General features: G+C 41.4%; 1 protein-coding gene across 2 annotated transcripts in view; it reads right to left on the reverse strand.

The window, feature by feature from the left end:
* The window catches only part of exoc2 (exocyst complex component 2), a 29,318-nt gene extending 7,833 nt beyond the window's left edge, over positions 1–21,485 (reverse strand). The window contains exons 1-12 of one of the 2 annotated variants that reach the window (XM_057037919.1): positions 21,366–21,485; positions 15,460–15,617; positions 13,719–13,895; positions 12,645–12,771; positions 11,065–11,178; positions 9,366–9,490; positions 5,832–5,912; positions 4,968–5,113; positions 4,231–4,312; positions 4,038–4,140; positions 3,279–3,397; positions 3–116 (exon numbers count right to left, since the gene is read on the reverse strand). In XM_057037919.1, the coding sequence (XP_056893899.1) occupies positions 3–116; positions 3,279–3,397; positions 4,038–4,140; positions 4,231–4,312; positions 4,968–5,113; positions 5,832–5,912; positions 9,366–9,490; positions 11,065–11,178; positions 12,645–12,771; positions 13,719–13,895; positions 15,460–15,577 (1,306 nt within the window). In that variant the 5' untranslated portion in view covers positions 15,578–15,617; positions 21,366–21,485. Of the gene's footprint in view, positions 1–2; positions 117–3,278; positions 3,398–4,037; positions 4,141–4,230; positions 4,313–4,967; positions 5,114–5,831; positions 5,913–9,365; positions 9,491–11,064; positions 11,179–12,644; positions 12,772–13,718; positions 13,896–15,459; positions 15,618–17,736; positions 17,756–21,365 lie in introns of those variants that run through there. The other variant, XM_057037918.1, reaches the window with a different exon arrangement.
* Positions 21,486–23,084: the final 1,599 nt, after the last annotated feature.

The following is a 23,084-nucleotide window of genomic DNA, read 5'->3' on the forward strand; positions in this document are numbered from 1 at the left end:
ACTGTTTGAGCGTGGTATCCGCAGGCTGCCCCCTCTTTTCAAAGTTGTGGTGTGGCCGAGCCTACCGAGAGCTGAGGGGCGGGCATCCCCCTCCAGGTCCAAAGCCCCCATACTCACTGACAAGACAAAACCAAAGCAGGAGAATGGACGAGGAGGCCAGACAGAGATGATAAATGAAAAAGAAACATACTTCAGATATCAAATAATCAAATAAGCCATTTTCATAATTCCACATTCCTCAATAAGCCCAGTAGGCTTTCACACCAAACAACCCGCCCCCGTTGCTCTCCACTTTGCTTTATTTATGTTCTGATCCCTCACTGCCACGACCTTCTGCTGAGAGAATGTCCCATTGTTCCCAGGGAGAAGCACTGGAGCTAAGGACTTCAGGGTGAAGTGAGTTTAGGTCCACCACACTGAGCTTAAGCAGCTCCTTAAAGACAAAAACAACAGTTCCACTAGATGGCAACAGGGAGCTTTGCAGCAGCAGAGACAGGCGAGCTTGTGCTTGTTCACCCACATGCTGCGTATCTCAGGCAGAGAGATAACTTTAACTATGAGATTACACAAGATGGGGTGAAAGTTGAAACGCAGGAATGAAAGTGAAATGTCTGAAGAGAAGAAGGCATCCGATGTTACCATAATGAAAACGAAATTCAAAAATAAGTAGTTCCTGCAACACTTCAGCACACCCACATGGATTTAGTGTAAACGAAGAGAGATGGACAGCCACAATTTCCAAAACATGTGTCTGACATATGCAGCGAAAAGTGCCACAGTGAGTCACCGGCTGTACTGTAGTGTGTAAACAAAGATTGAGAAATCCCCAAATAAAGGAGCAATTGCGGTCGAGCAGGCCGTGCATGATATGCAGCAATCCAGTCTAGAAAATGGAAGGAAATTTTTTTGTTGAATCATCCGTACCTGTAAACATGCAAAGCCTACTCATATTACACTGACAACACACAGAGGCCTGCGTGGAAGATGTTTTTGTTTTAACAGCGATGAAAAATGCTGTTGATCCAGGTGTCAGCTGAACCCATAGCGTCCTTCCAATGCAAAAATGTATTCCGCTATGTGGGACGATTTAGGTGTAAGAGTGCACGTATTTGGCGCAAAAAATACCAAAGTTCTATCCCATAATACAGCTTTCTTCTTTTTTACAAGAACTTGTAGGTTAACAAGAAGGAACGGCTTTTTGCAAGTGTGAGGGGGTGTGTGTGTGCGTGTGCTTGTGTGTGTGAGAGATACATTGAGTGTGTGTCATCTGCTCACTTCCTCATCAGGTTTGAAGCTTCTCTGCAGCCCAGACAAGAAGTTCCTGTTCTGTGTGAGCGTACCAAACCACATGAGTATGTTGGTCGTAGGCAATATGTGTCTGTCAGGATGCACATTGACTCCAATAACGTTGTAAACATCGAGAAGGGTCTCAAAACAGTTAAACCTGGTTTTAACCTGCAAAAATGAAATTAATCCTAAAGTAAAACATGAATTACCATTTAAGGACAGACAGGTGCCCAGACCTTCCAAAGCATGGATGTTGAGGAAAGGATGCAGAGAAATATGCTGAACTGGTAAATTATACAGCAAAAGCTATCAAGTACTCAGCTCTATTACTCCCCAAAATTGTCATGTTTCAAACATAAACTCCTGAACTGGAGGAAGGTTGAAAAATAAATAACCAGTGGTACACATTAGAACACATTAATAACACCTCCTGTGTACTAATTGTAATGATTAACACGTTCTTTTCAAGTGGTCCAGATAGAATCCTAAAATCACAAACGCATGAGCCTAGGTACCAAAATTAAAATCCCACTAATTACTCACTGAGGAACCTTTTCCTATGAATAAAATTTCCTGCTAATTGTATTGACATTGGCAGATGAAGTGCTATTCAGGAAGTAAGAAGGCTGCAGTTTATAATTGAATTGGGCAGAGTCAGATTGCAGCTCCAGGGACACGGTGCAAGTGTTTAGACATACGGAAGCAACTTGCACTGCTTTGCTTCCTCACAAGAAAACTGGCTTTTGTTTCATGATGGATGGCTCTATTTCACGTTTAAGGCAATTTATCTGGTAATTAATAGAATCATAGCAGCACCACAACGGCCCCTGGCCTTAAATTTCCGACCGGCTGGTAAAGGAGACAGAGAGTATGGTCTCTGATAGTGAAAACATGGCCAATCCATCACACAGGGATTATTATCTGCCACATGTGAGGCTGACAATAGAGTAAAAGACAGCTTGGAAAAACAATGAGCAAAGAAATTCTTGCAAGGTTTGAAGAGGAGGCCACCAGCAGACAGAGGGGCTGTGAGGCTCTGGAAAGGGGAAATCGAGGTAATTACACAGGGAGGATGGGAGGAAGACCTGGGTGGGGGGGAATTTAGTGGATGTGTGGTTTTATGAAGGTGGCTGTTCAGGGGTGGAGGTGAGTGGCTGATACAAGGAATGGTAAAGAGCTACCAGGTGCCCAGATCGCTCTGTTTTGGGAAATTTAATTTGAGTGCTTAACTGAACTATGGGAGAGTGAATGCCGCTGTATGCAAAGTCAAGGTATCTGGACATGCCCTTAAAAATGTAGAGAATTTAAAAGTGTGCAAATGTAGGATTCATTCCCTGCCAAATGTTCCTCTTCTGTGGAATGCATGCAGTGGGTTAGAAAGGGGCCATCCCTGACATGATAATCAACATGATCTTTAAGTGGGGAGAGGAAAATACCAAAGCCACCCCCATATCCATCAAGCCTGAGCCCCGGAAACCACTGTTAGCCTTAGTATTAGACATGTTTATGTTCCAGCTGCAGCATTTGAAGGAGCCACCCAGCGACAACATCTCTGTAAGGGTGCCTTTGTGTATGACTGTGTCTGAGCGTGGCCTCTGAATCGCCGTTCTTCCTGAGAGGACGGTTTCACATTCACATTTTTCTGCTGGCTGATTTAACACTGGAACAGCTTAATTGGGGTTAATTGTTCCAATCCATCTGTGAAGTTGCATGTGAGTGAGAAAGAGAGTTTGTGTGCGTGCATGTGGAGTAACATGTCAAGTCCTGAAACCCAAATCCACAGCCAATGCTCCTTCACTTTCATCTTATTCATACATTCATGAAAAAATAAACACTCTGGTCTTTGGCAGGGGAGGGTGCTGACGGAGGGAGGGATGCAAGCAGAGGGCTGGTACTATTATGAGACACAGCTGGTGTGCTCTCTCTCTTTCTCTCTCCCTCTCTCATGAGTGAGTGAGCAAATGAGGGTGTGAGTGATTGAGTTTTGTCACCTCTCTGACCAGTGATGAACTCATCTCTGCAGTCCTGCATCAGCTGCAGGATCCATTTGTGCTGAGCGTCGATGCAATGCCATGCTGGATCGCCTGGAGCGTGCAGGTCAGACAGGTATCTACGTGCACAAAAAAAGATGAACAAAATCAACTGGAAGGAGTTAGTCAAGAGAACATCAGATGGACGTGGCGACAACATTCCAAAAAATGTAATGTGTATGTGATGTAATAATCACATAAAACTTGAGACTTTACTAAAAAGATGTCTGTATTTTCTTGCACTGAACTTGACAAATACTTGATGACATCCTCTTATCAGGTTTCACTTCCTCTCGTCATCCGCTTTGCAGTTTCTTCCACGCGCATCACTCAGTGACCTACATGACTCACTCTGCTCTGACATGGCCCCCTTTGCTGTCAACCAATGAAATGGTGGCTCATTTGTTTCTCATTAGGGTGACTAGCTTTCAAAAGTCTGAGTAAACGTCACAGACACGCACACACCTCCCACCATCCACGACAAAGAGTAAACAGGAGCTGAGTGGGAGTTCAGAGCTCTGCCTAATGCAGCAGGATGAAAGATGCTGCCATGTGGTTAAGAGCTGGTCTATGTGATCATGACAGGTTTGTCTGAGCAATAATAAATCAAGGACGCAAGAAAAGCTGGAGAGAATAAAAGAGGGGATGAAGAAAGAAAGAACGAAAGAAAGAAAGAAAGGTAATAAAACAATTGTCCCAAGGTGGGAACAGAAAAGAGACCTGATGTATCGCTTCTGGTCATGCAACGTGGATGGAGTCTGAAGCAGTTTCTCCAACAAGAGATGCCTCAGTGCCTGAATCCTGGTCTCAACCTCGGCGTACACTAGAGCAGAGGAACAAAGACTGTTTTTAATCACACAGTAAATCGCTATATTTTGACTAATTTGGCTTCTGCAAAACAAAAAAAAATTACCTTTCTTAAAAACGGGAACCTCCGTATTACCAAAGAGAGATTTGGCCTTCTCATAGTCGTTGATTACCACATCGTAATCACCCTGAGAGATAAATCACATATTGATCACATATTTTGTCTTTATTTTGGCTCCCTTGCTCCACCTGATGGATAAAAGTCAGCCAACCTACACAATGTACTCAGTGTGAATAGAATCCCATCAGTTTTCAGACTACACACAGGGAGCACATGGAAGACATCCTCAAAGCCATTTTACACTTTTGTTAAGGTGAAAAAACAGTAAAATTATGTGACAATACAGCATATGAAACGACTCCAGGGAGCCATTTCATGTATACTCTATAGGAATATTAACCCTATAGTGCAAAATCTGTTCATGTTCTTCAATTGTAAGATGAGAATGTCCTGTTACTGTTTAATTTTGAGTTTATTCAGTATTAAATCCATGGCCTTATAAAATATTTGGGCCGAAACATTCAGTGCAGACTGTAAAACAGATTTTCACCAACACTGAAAGTGCTGAAAGGTTTCCTTCATGACAAAAGATCCAATATCTCACTACATCCTGCAAAGGAATTAAATAACAGGGTGTGTGTGTGTGTGTGTGTGTGTGTGTGTGTGTGTGTGTGTGTGTGTGTGTGTGTGTGTGTGTGTGCGTGTGTGTGTGTGTGTGTGTGTAAAAAAGAAGGATGTACTGTAGATGTGAGGCATGAGGCTGAGCTTATTCTTATTTGCACCTTTTGGATGTTGCGTTCAATGTTGAGTGGGAGGTTGAACAGAAACTTGAAGCGCTGTAGGACATTAAGAGCATTCCGTGTGGAGTCGGCTTTGTCTTTCCGTCCCAAGACCTCTTGAAAGAGCGTGTCTGCAGTATCACTTGCCCCTATGAGGAATCAAAAGAGGAGGAGAAATTGATGGATTCTACAAACAACTGTTGATAACACACTTCACTTTAATATTAGCCTGTGGGTTTCTTACTAAGCTCTGAGGGAGAAGGAGAAACCCAACAGCTATCTCCTGGTCAGACAGCTTAGTGGAACGTTTGTACAGCACACTGGCTTCGTGGGTGGCCTCAAATGTTCCATTTTTAAAAAGGGGTCTAATCAAAACAAAACCCCACCCCCAAAACAAAATCCCAGAAGGAAAGGCAGCATGGGACTGAACGCAGGAATATGTCACATTTTTCATCTTGCAAATCTGAGCGGTCAAGAACGAAGTGTTCCTAGTTTTGATTGTCTAATCTTTTTGCAGGGGTGATTGTGGCCTGACTGGAGGATGAAAGCTATGAGAGGTTTATTTACTCTAGGCTCAAGGAAAAAGGACTTGTTTATTGAACCTGCATTATAATAGTCCCATTATTGTGTATCAGATAAGAAAATAGGGAAAATCGGTGAATCTGCGGAATGATCCAGACTCCATCATCACCAAAGTCTGGAATTTATGAGGAGATTATTTCTGCTATTCAAGGCTGTTGCTCATCATTGACATAAACTGTTTGAAGCACAACTTTATTGATATTTTAAGGATATTAAATGCTGGCCACAAAACTGAACCTTTAACACATAATCTGCATTAGGTTGGACGAACGAAACCATGCTTACTGTTGAGAATGTTCTCAAGTCGTTGCGTCATTGATCCCTCCACTCTCTCTGTCCCGTCAGACTCCAGTCTTTGATGGATTGCTGCAACACAAAATTTAGCATTAACCTTCACTTCACACAAGACTGAGAAACTACAATTACAGGGAAACTGGGAAAAAAACACAGAAATGTTAAAATAATGTTAAATAGAGTGAAGTCCCTTGAGATAGGAACATTTTTAATTTCAGGAACCAAGGGTGAAATAATAAACAGCCATGACCCAGTGTCAGATAGCTGATAAGCCCATTGACAGTTCAATTCACAAACGCTTGTACCTATGCCACTCAGCCCTAATGCCCATTCCCATGCAAACTGACCCACCTACCGGGTACTGTACCGGAGAAATGACCTCAGCAAAAGGTAATGTGAATCTAAAACATTTCACTGTGGAAAAAACTGAGCTGTACATCTAGATGCCAGAGGTGTCTGCTTCTCAGAGGCTTGCCCAGCGAGGATCTCTCTGATAGACTGTGTCCATCAGATAGCATGAAGAGCTTCATGTGGGAGAGGCAATTTAAAAAAGAGGGAATGAAGGGAGAAAACCAGGCAGAAAAGTGGTGTGACGACGCCAGAGAATAAATAAGCGGTGTACCATAGTGGGCAGTCTGGTGTTGAGAGCTGCAGTGTGGGTTTATTGACAGAGTAAAAAAGAGAGTATGTATGAGAAAGAATTCTGATACATGTTTTCAGAATGAATATAATATGCAACAAGCACATTTCAAGAATGGCGGACAGAAACATGAAAAAACATTTTTAAAAATACAGTGATAAAATTCCCTGTCCCAAAGTGGTTACACAACAAATACCAGCCGTTAGCAGAGCTCGGACACAGCCGAGGGAGCAGGAGGCAAAGTGAGGGGAGAGTTCTGAAAATAAATATGTGGGTCCAGTCTGACAGACAGGAGCCCCAGGCCAGAGGTTGAAGTATTCCTAAAACACACTGTTCAAACATGCTACGATCTAATCAGCGTGGGCATCGTCGGCCTTTAACTGGCCGCTAGCTGCCAGCAGAAATGTGGCCAGATGCAGGGTCAGACAAACACTCAAAGTGGGAGTGTAAATGAAACGGCACAGGATTCAGAGGGATGGAAGGAAGACACACATAGCAGGTCTGCTTTACGTCTTTAAAACTCCCCCTTGCCCTTTTGCCAGCTGTATGTCCTCTGTATCTGTCACACACTGAAGGCCTGATGACGCAACAGCTAACCTAAACAGCAGGTCAGAGCCAGGATAAGACACGTAGCCAGGCCCCGAGGAAGAGCTGCAGCTCCCACTACACTTCCTGGAACTCCACAGAAGACAAAAATGAATAAGAATAAAAATACAGTGTCCCTGGATTCTAAAGCTGGAGATGTTTTGACTCCTGCCGAGGCTGGGGGCTCAGGGACTAGGCCCTGGGAATCTGGCATTTTTGGAACACGGTAGCCGTTCCGTTTCCTGCATTGCTGACAGACTTCCTTTTCACACAACAATGAAAAACCACAAATTTCAACATTTTAGAAGAAACAATTTCCCTGACTGACTGTCAAGACAGTCAATCACTTTAAGCAGCTCAATTATGGAAGAATAGACTCAATTTGTTCCCAATGTGCTGCAAAATAAAAACTTTAACCACTTTATGGAGGTATGGATGGAGCATAAATAGGAAACAACAAGGTTTCCAAGACCTAAGAGGTGGAACCTGGATGGTGAATAAGGTGATTATTTGATGAAATACCTCCAGTTTGTCACAGGATTTAACCTGATGTTTCAAACTTTAAAATGTCCCCTTAATTGCATTTTATTTATGTGTTCAGGTCTAGTCATAGTTAACTTCAATAACGGTGAGAGAGCTAAAGAAGCCTAACCAACACTTTAATTGGAGTCCTGAATTGAACTGAAAAATATGTTTGCCTTTTTCCCAGAACCGGCTACTCTCTTAATTTCCACCTTACTGGAAGAGGCAGCAACCCAGTTGCAGTATAAAAAAGCCAGACTTCAATTAGAGTAAACAATAAAAAATTTTACACATAAACCTGAAAATAAATGGAAGAAATCAAAAATGATGGAGAGCGAGAGGGCTGGAAGCACCATAGCAAATTTGTTCTAAACTAGCAAAACATGAAATCACCCAATTTCTTTTTCCAAATCAGGATCCTTTTTTTATTTTCACAGCTCACATATCAGTTGAGGTTCATTTAGAGCAACAGAGACTTTCCAGACATTGTTGAGGGACAGAGAAAAGATTCTCAGCCACACAAGCAGTTGCAGTAATGAGGCCTGGCAGTGAGTTACTGCAGAACTGTCCTAAGGCACCGAGGATTATGAAAACTCATTCCTGTAGTCCATGCAAGTCACTACACACTTATTAACAGTTCCCTCTCTGTTTCTTCTGCAAACCCATCCAGTTCAAGTGGGTTCTTCCTGCTGTCCCCCCCCCCCCCCACTGCTTGCTACACTAACCATTAGTTTAGAATATAATAGTATGAAATCTTTAAAAAATAAAGCATTTATCTCAGAAATAATGACTTCATCAGAGCTTCAATTTATGTCACTATTGAGAGTGAGAGTACATTAGAACTGATACTAAATTCAGTCCATTTCTGGTTAGTGACACCGTCACACTTGCTTAAACCAATTAAACTGTTAACATGACATATTAACACAACATATTTATGCCTTGTTTTCAACTGTCATTCATTTGAAATTTCTCAACTCTCCTTGAAAGTGGTACTTTGAGTAAAAGCTTCAGATTTATTGACCTTTCTTTTTGGTTCGCTGGTCACTTGAGTGGATCGTCGTGCGCCTCCTCCAGTGAGCGCAGACACAGTAAATTTCCCAGCGCGGCAGTGCCACACAGTAGGCACGCTCAGTCTGGACGTGAGCATGACTGTGCATTGTTCCAATTGGTCATATTGGGCCTGTTATCAGCATTATCAGTCCTAATAGTCCGGTCCACATTGTGTTGGTCTGCTCCATTTATTTAGATTCAGTTGCTAACAATGAAAACATTGCCTCTCTCCCAACCAGGACACAAACATGCGGAAAGCAATAATAATAATGATGGAAGCAGAAAGTGAATGTATAAATAGTAAAGGGAAGTAACTCTGGGGAAGAGAGTAAACAGACAAAAGTATGAATGTTGCAGCAAACAATTGATTTGAGGTACCTGGCAGAGTGACAGCACTCGGTCTCCTCCACCTTGAAATCTGTTGTGCATCTAATTTACTGTGGTCGAGTGTGCTTCTGTGCACGTGTACATACATTTCAAAATTCAAGAGACCTGAAGTGTGCGTGACAGGTGGGAGCTGTGCTGATCCTGATGAAGTTGAACAAGCTGTGTTGTAGTTGGCTGGTGTGGCTGTAGCAGGAGGTTGAGACTTCTCTCACACCATCCAAATTAGTCATTTTAATCAACTGAGAAACCACATGGGAGGGTGTAGGGGGGTGATGTCCTGAAAGATTAATGCTTGCACTTTCCAAAATAAAAAAAGTAGAAATGAAACCCCCTCTCACCTGAAAGAGCATCCTGAGCCTCAAAGAATGTACTGAGGCCTCCTTTCACATATGCCAAACTACCCTCATTCTTCTTGGTCGCCTGCTTCTTTAGGTTGTTGGCTGCGACCTTCAGCTGCTCAAAACTAAAGAAAAAAAACAAAGAATGATGATGCCACTGAATAAGCTCTGTATTACGTAATTGTCCAGAATTCCATTGTTTTTTTAGTTTAGTGATTCATTGTTTAGTCTATAAATTGCCCCAAAATTCTGAAAAAGGCTCATTATACTTGTCCAAAATGACATCTGTAGAATTTACAGAGCAGTCCAACTTCCAAAATTAAATAGACATAATTACAAAATTGTTTGGATGAAAGAAAAATAATCATATCGTTCAAAGTTTAAGTGTCTCATAAAGGCCAATTATGTATCTTTTTGTGCTGGTCAAAAGTATCGCATGCTTCTGTGTTATATGATTTAGTTTATACCTGGTAGATTTCACAGGAGACAGTATGAACTCCTCCATCATCCAGCTGGATTCACACGTGTTATCCGCTACACTCTAATTTAAGTAACATATAATTCTACAACACACTGGAAATGATGAATACTGTTTATAGCTGTTGTATCAAACACACTGATTCTGATGTATTCAAAATTTATGAATTCTTCACATCATTGCAACATTTTAAGACTAACTTTAGCCTTCCGTTACACCAAGAATATTGGCTAAAAAGAGGTAATAATACACACACACTCACACACACACATTGTGAGTGTGTGTGTGTGTGTGTGTGTGTGTGTGTGTGTATAACGGTGCCCTGTGTAAGTTTTTCTTTCTCCACAGGAAGAAACGGTCAGCCAGTGAGGTCCAAACAGAGGCGCCTGGTCAGGCTGGATGCTGGGTCTGGGTTATTGGAAGGCTAAGAACAGACAGAGGAAGCCAGGAGAGTCCAAAATAACTCCTCTCTGCTCTGACATGACAGCCCTCACCCAGGGCTTCTCTGTCAACAGGCTGAAACAATAGTTTGAAACTTGTTTTTAAGGTAAAGATGGTATTGCCGTTTACTGGCCAAAGTAAAAAACTGAAACAATTAAATAGGTCCTATTTACATATATTATTCAAAAATTTGAAATAGAATGAACTCCTTTAGGTCTGATGTTTTGATAATGATCCTTACTTACATTTCGACAGGGTGTAGAACCCCACACCATAATGGAATTTGCAGCTCGTGGCTACAATACTTCCAACATTAAAATGTTCTAAAGCTTTTCTGCAGACATGAACCTGACAATGTTGACCAAAGAGTTCAGACTGTGTCCTAAATTGTACTATTGGACAAATTTTAAATTCATAAAACCTTGTCTATGTAGGGTCTCATTCATCTAGGTCATGGTTATTCGAATGTTATCCATGACCCTGCTCATGAGTGACCACCCAGATCATTAGCATGCTAATGGTCCACAAGGGCTATATCTTTAAGATCTGGCTCCAGCCATTTTAGAAATGATGGAGCCTTTTGGAGGACAGGGGAAATGTCTTCAAAAACCTTAACCAAGTCCAGTTGACCATGACGACAACAACAATAATAATAACAGTAATAATATGCAGATCTTTTGTGAAGTACGTAGCTCAAAGTGATGCTTTTTAAAAAAAAAGTGTTTCTGATTTTCTGCAGCAGGGACAAAAATTCAAGGTTAGTGATGATACGGCACCTACCTGGACTCTGAATGGTTTTCTATGAGGTACCAGGTGGCTGAGAAGTTCTCACTGGTGAAATCACCACTCATCCTTGGAAATATCAGCTCCATATCTTTCTGTGGGATCTTTCCTCTGGAAGAGCAATAAATATTAAAATATACAACAAGAAAATTACAATTACTATATAATAGAATTCATCAAATTTTTAAAAAAAACCATGCGATTTAGGTGGATTAATGTGATAATTTGACGTTTTGGCATTTCCAGCAGGGGGCAGTGTGCAGTCAGAAAGCACAGGGGCTGAGAGTCTGGCGTGGGAAGTGATGCCTGGATGCCCCTGGAGAACCTAAGACTCATTAGGGAAGCTTGATCTCTACTAATGACCCAAGGCCTCCACCAACCACCCCGTCACCACCACCCATCTACTTTGCCGTTAACAACGGAGAAAAAAAAGCACCCGACAGCATCATATTACACTCCCAGGTCTGAAAATGTAAGATACAAATTCATGTAAAATGCAGCTACTGCATTAGTTCCATTCCCCGCAAACTATTACAAAAGTTACAGACACTAACTCTAATTTTACATTCCAAAATTCACAAATATTCACAATAAGCCACTTTACACATTATACACAATCTGTTTTAGTGAAAGAAGCAAAAGAACAAATAAGACAATTCTAATCAGGAATGATGATTCTTTAGGTGACAGGCTTCTTAAACCCGAGACTCAAGCACCTCCCAGGCCTCAAAGACTCAAAATGATTGCAGAGACACCGCAACACTGGCCGTTTTGGGGATTTGGTAACCCTAAAAGTTTATATGAACATTCCAGACAAAAAGTTAAAACCTTAAAAACACCAAAAACAACTCCAGAATAGCTTCTCACTTTGTTTTTGAAAACTCTCCTGACTGACCAGAGGTCACAGAGTTTGCTGCGTGCATGTTGTGCAAAGATATTTTCAGACGAGCGGATGACATAAACAGCTACACAACTCACAAGTGTTACTCCTTGACTAAAAACCAACTCCTATAATCAAAGGCACAACATCCAGGTTCTTTCTCATTACGTATCGACTGTTTTAAATGTACCAAAATGACTTCTGATTTATGTTCAGTTTAACCCCCAGAGACAAGTGAATGGTGCAGCCTGTTTATGGGGGAGTCCTCTCACGCCACGAGCGGTCACTTGCCCCCGGCCCCTGTAAAGCAAACAAACACTAAGCTAGCAACAGCAGAACATGACAGTCAGATCTATACATCACAACCTCTGCGATTCCTGCCAGACAGTGTGGGAGGTAGCACCCTGCTGCTGGTTCAGAAGTGCGGGCCGCTGCTCCAGTTTCTTCCAAATCCCAGTCTCTCATTGTCTTTCTTTCATACACAATTATTCTGTTTCCACTCTCTGCGAGCGGCGGTTAGAGGCATTTTAACCATTGCTGCGTTGGCATAATATTTCAAACGGCTGCATATGGGGCGAGTTTGTTTCTGTTTAGGGATGTAAACGATGACTCAATAACTAGAGAGAGAGTGTTTATGGCTGTGTGATTGTGAGATTTGGTGTGTGTACGCGTGTATTTCTGCATTCTCAGCCCATACTTGTCTAACTCGATGCCCAGTGGATTGCTGGGTCGCAGGGAGAGGGGGGAGATGCCTTTGTTGCGGTTGGTCCTCATGTCATAGTAGTTCATCTCATCCACCCACACGGCAGACTGGTCCAGGATACCTGCAGGACAAAACAGGACACAGAGGGTCATGCCACTGAGTTCAACAACACGTCCCAGATGTGCAGTCTCTCTCACACACACACACGCACACACACACACACACACGGAGATTCAATTGAATTGTATTTTGCATTTTTAAAGCAATTATTTTTACATTATAAGTATTTCCTTTCCTTCCGTTTATGGGACTATATATATATAAAATAAAGATTTTATAAACCTATTTTCTGATAAAGCTGATTCAGCTCTTTTTTAATAAGGTTTCAAATGTGATTTTTAGTTGTTATTATTTCGGTCATGTATAGTATAAAAAGTAAAAAAGCTAATATTCTTGCGTTTTGTCTTTGTGATTTTCTTCAGATGGATAAACAGAAGGAACAAAACCGGGATAAATAAGATGCCCAAATGTAAAAATACATGTTGAATGTTTGTTCATGGCATTTCTGGAATCACTGAATCAGGTTCAGATAACAAAACTATGCGATTTATTATTTTGCACCTTTTTTATTATGCCGCCTAATGAATGATGATTTTCTATTTTCTATTTCCATTTTACGTTTTGTTTAGGTCCCGGCAGGGATTCCCTCTTCCTGCCACGAGTTTGACTTTTCCCTTAATAGTTTGTTATGACTATTGTTCACGTTTAACAAAAGGATTTAACAGTAATTTATGCAGAAAGATCTAGTCCAAGACTATTTCAGAGATTTATTTAAGACATATAGATTTTTGGCTTGGTCATTTATTAAAAAAAGAGAAGTCTTATATTTGAGTATATGCTTTTCATTTCTTTTTTTTTTAATATCAATGAAGGACAGCCAAATTAAAATTTAAAAAAGACATCAACTATCTGGAATGTTTTTGATGTGCAATGTCTACTAATGTTATACGTTAATCCCTGAGGTCTAAAACCATTTACAGAGACCATGTATGACACTGTGAAGCTCACCGATCCTTTCTGGTTTGAGGAGTCTGAAGGAGACTGTGGAGGTGCCGAGACCTCCAGACTTGGTGGTCACAATGATCTCTCCTTTGTCATCCTTGGCAGGACCCACACGACAAACTATCTTGCTGGCCGACATCCATTCAGCTGTCAGCAGACAGTTATGACCGCAGATCGAGAGGCCTGAGGAAGAGGAGAGGAGGAAGGTAAGCAGAGAGCGATATAGACACAGGAAGGCTAAACTGGCATCCATCAGACGGTTGAGTCAAACTGTCGGCAGAGGGTCAGAGTTCAAGTCGGGGTTGTCACGGGTGTGGGTGGCCATGACCTTGGGTCCTTTCACACAGCTCTTAAGCTCACATGAGTGCTAAGTGGCCCATTACTGGCACAAGCTACACTCCGACGCTCGATTTGTCATCCTCCTAAAATCCATTGGAAACTAGAGGAAAAGGTTTTGGGATCCTTTGGCATTTCCAGCTGAGGGTTTTAGAAACTTCTGTGTAATTACACAATATAAAAATCAATGCTAATCAACAAATAACCTATAAAGCCCTGAAAAATGTGCTCATTGGCCTCATATTTCCCGCCTCTGTGTTGTTTAGGGTCATAAGCAGCCACACACACATTTGTGCATATCTAATTCCAGGCTCCAGAGACGTTCATGGATAGAAATAGAGCTGCATCGCAGGCCAGGACACGGCAACCTGAGCGCAGAGCAGAGTGTGTTCTCTGGACCGTACCCTCCCTCAGCGTCCATCACTCTCCTCCCACCACCTCCGCTGCTCACGACGTAAACTTCAGCATAGATAAAGTGTGAGGTTCAGTCATATAATAAAGCTGGAGGTTCATAACCGAACCATACACGGTGTTTCTGTCAGAACACCGTCACACAGGTCCAGCTTTCACCAATTTACCGTCATCTAAACAACCAAAGAAAAACCGTAAATACTCCAATATTCATTTGATTTGATGTGTTTTATATGAAGGAAATTAAACAAATTGCAAAATGATTATTAATTTATTTAGCATAGGAAGTGTGCGATTTAAGAGGGAGTAACTGTTGTGGCTCATGGAATATTTTGTGGAATAAAAGATTGATTGTGATAAAATTGACAATTATTATTATTATTTGCTGCATATATTCAAGTTTATTTGGATTTAAAGCAAAACAGACGTTTTAGGAAATTATTAGAATTGAAATTTGACATTACAGGTTTAATACTGTCAACAAAAAAATATTTTATTCCACCAGAGAAATAAAGGAATTCCTCCATCAAATGAATAAATACATAATAAATAGTGCGTTTCATTTTATTAATTAAAAATTAATAATTAAAAATATTATAGTTAAATATTATGAGATAATTCTTACATGCCGTAACCCAACTTAATAGTAAGACCTTAGATTTAACTAACATCAGTTTCTTGAACAAGAAAACTTTCAATCTATCATTTAAAATTACTATATAAAATTGGACCCCAGCAGGAATATTACATAATCCTAAACTAAAGCACAAAAGGTTGTAAACACAGTAAACAGACACCTGACATAATATAGTGTATACATATTACTTGATTTTAATTCTGAGCATTTTTAATCAAGATGCGCATTTTAAAATAAGAAAAAATCTTTTTTTTTATAAATCTGAGTAAAAACAATCCAGATTTAACTGAAAGGAATATTAAACTAAAATAGATTTTCACAAACAGCAGACTACATTAAATTATATGGTTATAAATACATTACCAATGAGGTCGGGCGGGCCCATGCCCAGGTTTTCTCCACGGATGGTGACTTTGGTCCATGCTACACCCTCCTTAGGTGAAATGCCCGTGACCAACGGGGGCTGACGTGCACGTGACATTGTGGCTTTTGGCAAACAGAAGTGATGAGCGGGTCGGCGCCTGAAAAAAGTTACCAGTATTTAAATACACAGTGAAAAAAAATATCCATATTCAAACATTCTCGGTGCATCTAAGCTTAAAAAGAAAGTCAAACCTTTCGACTACATATGGAATCAAACATGAAAGAAGTTCAAGTTTCGCCGAGTCAGCAGACAACAGCAACTTTTCTGATGACAGAAAAACACCATTTGGCTGGCAGACGGCGTTATTTTCCCACCCAGTCGGTCTTAAACAATGTATGCATTGCAGCAGTTATCTCGCAGATAATATGAAAAATAAAGAAGGGAGCCAAGAGCGAAGGAGCAGACAGAGAGCAGAAAGGAAAGGAAGAATGTAAACCTCAGAGCGAAGGATAAATAAACCTGGACTCCCCAATCATTCCACATAAGCCCACACAATACTGTTCAGATTACGGTACCAACGGCGGAGCAGCCATGCAAATCACCTCATGTTGGGAATGAGCAAAGGAATAGAGTGAATCATTGCAAATGGAAAAAGAAAAGAATCAAAAGGATGTATTTCAGCAGCGCAGATGTTCGCATATAAATGGCTGCCAGGTCTCAAAGAAGCTGATCGATCTAGACTCTCTGAAGCGGCTTCAATTAGGCTCCTGCCTTCTGCACCGCCGCCAGAACACGTTCCCCACAAACAATGCAGGAGTTGGACTGGACTGGACCTGCAACACGTAACCTTCTGCACACTTATAGGGTCACTAATCAGCCAAGGGCAGACAAATGCACAGGGAACAGCAGCCAACATCCAGGCTAATCACAACTGACAGAGCACCATGATTAATCCACTTGTTAGAAAGACGTCAGCTTTTAAAAAAGGACAAAATATCTTTGACAATATTATCCACTAATTAGCTGTCCGGATGTACGATTTCTTTGATGTACGACAATGTGTTAGCACATACGTGTGAAGGGAATTTTTAGATAATGGGAGCATTTTTTTCACAGAATGTTTTGATCTGGAAATTGAGCATAAGATCATCTCATCAGATATCTATAAAAGAATTAATCAGCTTCAATGAGTCGACAATGGAGGAACGCAGATCACTTCAGCTCCTCTGGGTAGTTTCAACATAAAAAAAGGAAAATACACACATTCTACATGTGGCCGTGAAGTAGGAGATCTCACCTTGGTTGCAAAACTACAAACAAATCCGAGTCATTTGGAACTAAATGATGGGAAGCGTGATTTGCAAAGCACATCTCATTTGGAGAATCACACACATTTCTGACCTACACACTTCCAACACTGAGAACGTGTTGTGGGAAACGGTCCTGCCACGGGGCCCCGCTCCGTCACCCTGACATCCCGGAGTTAACGAGAAAACTCCGACGGGATTTACCTCGTGTTGTTGCTGCGGCCCGACGCTTGTCAGAGGAAATGGAGGGGTTATGCATGTGACATGAAGAAGATAAGAGGTTAACAGGCCCACAACAAGAGCTCCATATAGCCTTCATCAATCCCATATGTTTAGAGTGGGAGCGGCGAGGGCCAGGGGATCAGGATCTATATTTTGTGCACTTCTGATTCCAGGAGTGTTTCCAATTCGACCCCCATCATTTTGGAAATACACGTGCACAAACACACACACACACACGCTGAGCAGAATGACAGCTCAGCGAGGTTGCGTGCGAGGGGCCCAGGCTGGTGTTGTGTGGTCTTTGCGTATGCGAGTGTGTGGAAGAATCTGCGGAGAGGTCTGCGTTGTGTGTGTGTGTGTGTGTGTGTGTGTGTATACGTGTGTGTGCGTGTGTGGTCTGGGTGTGTGGTCTCTGGCGCGGGCCTGGGGAGAGCCTGCTGACGGCTGGGATGAGAAAAGAGCCGCTGTGTTTACTTTACTCTGGGGGCTGTGCATGGACACGGGAACACTGCCCAGACCCCTCTCTATAACACGAGCATGCGTGCACGCACACACATGCACGCACACAATCACAAAGAACTAAGAATATTCCTCCACAGGTCTCATGTCACACACCACCACAAACACACTGTAAACTAGGTAATAGAAGCTATAACTTTATACAGACAAAATGAATGAGTTTTTCCTTGAAGCAGCAGAAGAGAAACAAAGCAAAACTTTTTCCACAGAATAAATAAATGCATTAACCTCCAGGGGGCGTCAGAGGATCCCCAGAACCTCAGACTTCTCCCAGCATGTGTCCGGCCATGTAGCTCAAAGGTTAAAGTGAATCTCTGTGTGACAACACATTAGCCCGTTTGGCTGTTTCTCACCCTCTCCGTTCTCTTCCTACCCTGATGCCAGTAGCCTGCAGCCTCAGACCAGAACCTCTCTGGTAATGAGGCTAAAAGACAGGTTTGTTTTCCTTGGAGGCTGACGAACCAACAGCGGGGTTTGCCCTCATCCGTGTGGTAGCTGCAGTGACACTGCTCCCCTGGCTTGACTCTGTGTATCCGAAGACTTTTATTAGAAAAAATAAATCATTTTGTCACATGAGAACATTTAATGTCGACATAATGCTGCAAAAGCCTCCAAGATGCTAAAAAAAAAACCAAGATCAACCTCAGCGTGACTGTTAGATATAGACAGATCGGCTGGAAGGGTTGTGCTTTGAATTTTCTTCTCAGTCAGAAAATTTGATTAAAAATCATTTAAAAGGAAACGTGCAGATTTTAAATCAATGAAAAACATTTTTACCGTTTCGATAATTGCATTTTTTAAAGTGTAAGTTCGAAGTGCAAATGCAACATAGACGTGTCCTCATTACCATTTCACAAATAAGTTCATATATCTAATGTATCTGGAAATGTAAAGGACAGAGTTTGATGGGTTCTGGGGAGACAAAGGGAATCATTTAGCCAGTTCATCACCCTCACAGCCGAAGCGCAGCTACCTCATGGCAGCGGCGGGACACAGTTCCCCCCATACACCAACACCACTTCACTTCGGGCTTTCCAAAATTACACAAACATTAGATTCCATCAAAGTCCCTTTTGCCCAACACACACATATGCGCATACCCACGCGCACAGACTGCTGAATGGACAGAGGAGGCCTAACATGAGCCAGGCCGAGATGAGTGGTCTGATCACACAGGCCTTCCAACAATCCTCCCCTGTTCGCCAACACCCGAGCCACCACACGGCCTCTCAGATGTGGACGAAGAAACGCAACCGACTGACCATCATACGTGTCAACTGTATCACATTTCAAATAAATGCACTCTAAATTACAAGAACTATGCGTTCGCTGTTTGAAAACAGATGCTGCAAACACTGAGCCCTTCCACAATGAGTCAGTTTGTCCCACATGAACGGAGGTTCGTGACAGAGAAAAGCAAGGCAGCGATCAGATGAGCACCCCTGGCTCACTGTCCGACCATCACCACGTCTGCCCACAGGCTTTGTTATCTTAAAGTTTGTCTGTTTGTTTGTTTGTCAGTCTCAAGTGCTTTTCAGAATGGAGAGAAGTCCCAAATTTCCCATATAAAAGCCCTGGAACAATAAACAGAGAAATGAAGGATAGGCCTGTAAATGCAGGAAGATGTTTTGAGAGGATTAAGAGACTGGAGACAGACGGGTTTGCCCAGTGACATGGAACCTTCCTGAGCCAGGCTGTAACACCGCTGCCCCAGCTGGTTTATATAAGAACCACATCACCCGCGTGAGAACCGTCCTCCGATACTGTCGACGCTGCTGTTTACAGAAAAACCCTTTCAGTAATGAATAGAACCATAACAAATCAATACACTTGGCTTCACCATGTAGAGCGTTCTGACTTGCTTTAAAAAAAAAAAAAAGAGCTTAAAAACAGAGTATTAGAGTTGTTAAGTCACTCAATCCTTTTGGGTGGTTGTTTGCTTGTGGTTGATCTAAATGCAAATCTGTTGGGAAATGTAATAACTTTATTTGAAACATGATATTAAAACTGTCGTTTCAAATAATCCCAGTTTTTGCATTTGAATCTTTTGTTTCAACAATTGAAAATAAATGAAAGGTATAAATCTGTCGCCACAGCCGAGCTGATGCCTTCACACGTATCAGTCAGTCAGTCAGTCAGTCAGTCAGTCAGTCAGTCAGTCAGTCATCAGTCAGTCAGTCAGTCATCAGTCAGTCAGTCAGTCAGTCAGTCAGTCAGTCAGTCAGTCAGTCAGTCAGTCAGCCAGTCAGTCAGTCAGTCAGCCAGCCAGCCAGTCAGTCAGTCAGCCAGTCAGTCAGTCAGTCAGTCAGCCAGCCAGTCCCGTACCAAGTGAGCACGACCCAACTCCACAGGACAGTTTGGAGGCTTTTTAAATAGAAGGTACCACAGTACCTCTACTAGAGTACTAACTAGTAGTACTAACTAGAGTAGAGTAACTACTCAGCTGGGCTTTCAAGCCTGCAGCATCAATAACATGTTAAATGCTCTGACTGACCAGTCGCACACAGTAACACACAGACCCACACACGCTACACAAATTCCACCAAAACAAACAGGGCCACCCAAAATTTTCAATTAGAGCCCCAGGAGGGGGACAGGAAATGGATCGATGCAGCGGTGCCCCCGCCCGCCGCGCTGACATCGCGGAACAGACCGGAGCTCCGCTGGCTCTCATCGACAGGAATGATGGAAGAGCTCAATGACAACTTATTCCTGCAACTCAACACCTTATTGCAAAGGACCTGTCAATCAATTAGCCTCACTTCCCTCGGACATATAATCAATCAGTTGAACAAACACACAGTATGGTAGTGTTTATGTTAAAGGCCATTATTGAAAGGAAGTATTCTCTACAATATTTGATGATAGTGGACATCCAGTGTGGTGATGATGGTTAGATTCTTATTTAAACTGACACAGCTGAACAGAAAAGTTTGATTATTATTTTACCAAAGTTTCAGTATAATTTATCTCCATATATGTAACATAAGAGGTATAAACAATTAACTCTATTTTGTCTTCTGTAATGGTGGTTTTATTGGTTTTAATTTGCATGATATGTCCTGGTTATCTATATGGTTTTAGTGTGTTTCTAATGTTCCTAAATAAAATTGGAGCTTTGTTGCAAAAACTGAAAACTAAAGAAATATGCATTCAATAAATATGTCAGATTAAAACTGACACATGGTAATGGTGCTTAAACCTATGTTGAGGAACCGATGGAGGTTTTTTTAAAAGTCTGTATAAAATTTGGTAACAGTGATTTTCAACACAGATTAATGGTTTAACTTTAATACTTGAACGATTTTGTATTATGAGACAAGTTTACCGACGTACGTGAAATTGATGTTGATTTACCAGCTACTAAAAAGAGAAAAAATACTTCCACGAATTCCCCAATAAAATGACAATTACTGTCAAAAAGATTGAAATATGCCTGTTTTTGTCATTTTATTGTTCGAACAGCTGATACGTCTCTGCTATATTTGTATTTACAAGGACGGCTCTGTCCATCACAAGCCCATTAGATCACCACACATTATTCAACACAGAAGAAATAAAGCAGTTTCAGCTATATCGTCTAAGCTTACGTGCTAAAATGCCACTGATATATGCTGACATAACAGCTTTTTAGAGGGATGAAGGCTTGTTTTGTTGACAAATTCGATACCCAGCTAACATTAGCTTACGCTAACATCATCCGCTAGCAAGCTAAAAGACGACCAAACAACAGCGGCTCTTCTTTATGTCCTTCATATACAATTAATGAGCATTTCTTCCACCTATCATGCCAAAATTGCATTTCCTCAGCTATGAGCTGTTATTTAAATTAGACAGCCAAAAGAATCACAACTTACAGAAAGCCAGCCTGTTCTTCAACGTCTGTTTCCTTTTTCCGGTAATAAAGTCCTGATTTCCGTTCAACCCCTTCAAAATAAAATACTGAAAACTGAAACGCAAGATGATGATGATGATGATGATGATGATGATGATGATGATGATGATGATGATGATGATGATGATGGTGATGATGATGGTGATGATGATGATGATGATGATGATGATGATGATGATGATGATGATGATGATGATGGTTGTTTTATTATTGTTATTATTATTATTATTACTATTATTATTGGTGTTGTTCCAAATAATTTGTCATGTCATATTTTGTTATTCTTGCCGTTGAATTTGGATGAATGATCGTCCACCTATCATTAAATCTACAACCTTTGGAGGTAATCCCTTTAATTTAATTTCAATTTAATAATTTTTCTTTTTACAATTTACTTTAGGACTTAGGTTACATTAAATTCCATCCCTACCAAAGAATTTATTACATGAGTGTCCAAGTGTTGAGTGTCCTTTGAATTCTCAAGCTCAGTGGGAGATTTGCTTCGTTCCTCATTTCTCTTTTCACGGTGCATCATTGAGGCATTTCCACTTGTTCTGGGAAACGCGCAGCATCATTAGAAGTGCAACAGAGACCACCCAGACACACATTAGAACAACGATACTATAACATTTATCTCACCAAATTGTGCAGGGCAGAAAGAATTTTTGTGATAAGGCAAGGCCCAGTCCCTACAGAGACCATATTGTCCAATTATGCTGGGTAATCTGATAATTAAGGGATCAAACTGTGACATGGGAGTTTCTGCATAACTGCTGATGCAACACAGGGGCTGTTTGTCTCTGTAAACAATGACTTATTCCAGTGACCCCGGAAGATTTTGATCTTGGTTCCGACAGTACAGGCTCTGCCACTGACTGTGCACATTTGTGCCGCCAACTAAACAGAAGATGTGTTGCCCAAAGAACTTTTTGCAGAAGCTGCGTTCTGTTTTCTTTTGTTGTTGATGTTTTAAAGTACCAACAGGATCAAGTGTCAAATGCTTCTTGGACTTTAGAACAACACAAACAATACTCAATTGAGCAGATGAAAAAATATTTGACTTACAATTTTAAGACAAAAACATGATACATGAGCTACTTTTGCAGTGTGTAAGACAATCTTTATTTGTAGAATCCAAATACCAGTTAAATGTAGAAAAAATGAGAAGGTCATTTCTTTGGAGGATAATAATTTTGTCTCAGGCAGGAACAAGCTGCTGCTGTATGTTTATTTGTAACCCCATATTTAATGTAAAGCTAAAAATTGTTTTATTGATCATCTGATCAAATGCAAGATCATTAAAGGTGTTATCATAACTACTAAGAGAACATGTGATTTTGCGTCTAGCAGGTGTCACAGGTGTGCCCCTGAGGGACCCCTGCTTGTTCCTTGATCCTTGCTGTGACCCCTTAACCCTTCCATAATCTACATCCCGTAATGGCACATGCTGCGCTGGCACCATTGCTCATCCCTGAACCCTATTGTTCATTGTTTGTCTTCTCTAGTTTTTTCCCATGGGCCCCTCGCCAGTAAGAGGAAAAGGTCACTGTAAATATTGCACTGAAATCCTCCCTCCCTCCCATAGAGCTCCTGAAGATGGAACAGGCGACCAGTGGGTGAGCACTTCCTTCCTGTTCATGGTATTTCAACTGTAAGACATCAAACGAGTATGAATCCTTCG

Source organism: Takifugu flavidus, chromosome 7, assembly GCF_003711565.1.
Source record: "Takifugu flavidus isolate HTHZ2018 chromosome 7, ASM371156v2, whole genome shotgun sequence".
In the NCBI taxonomy this organism is placed as follows: domain Eukaryota; kingdom Metazoa; phylum Chordata; class Actinopteri; order Tetraodontiformes; family Tetraodontidae; genus Takifugu; species Takifugu flavidus.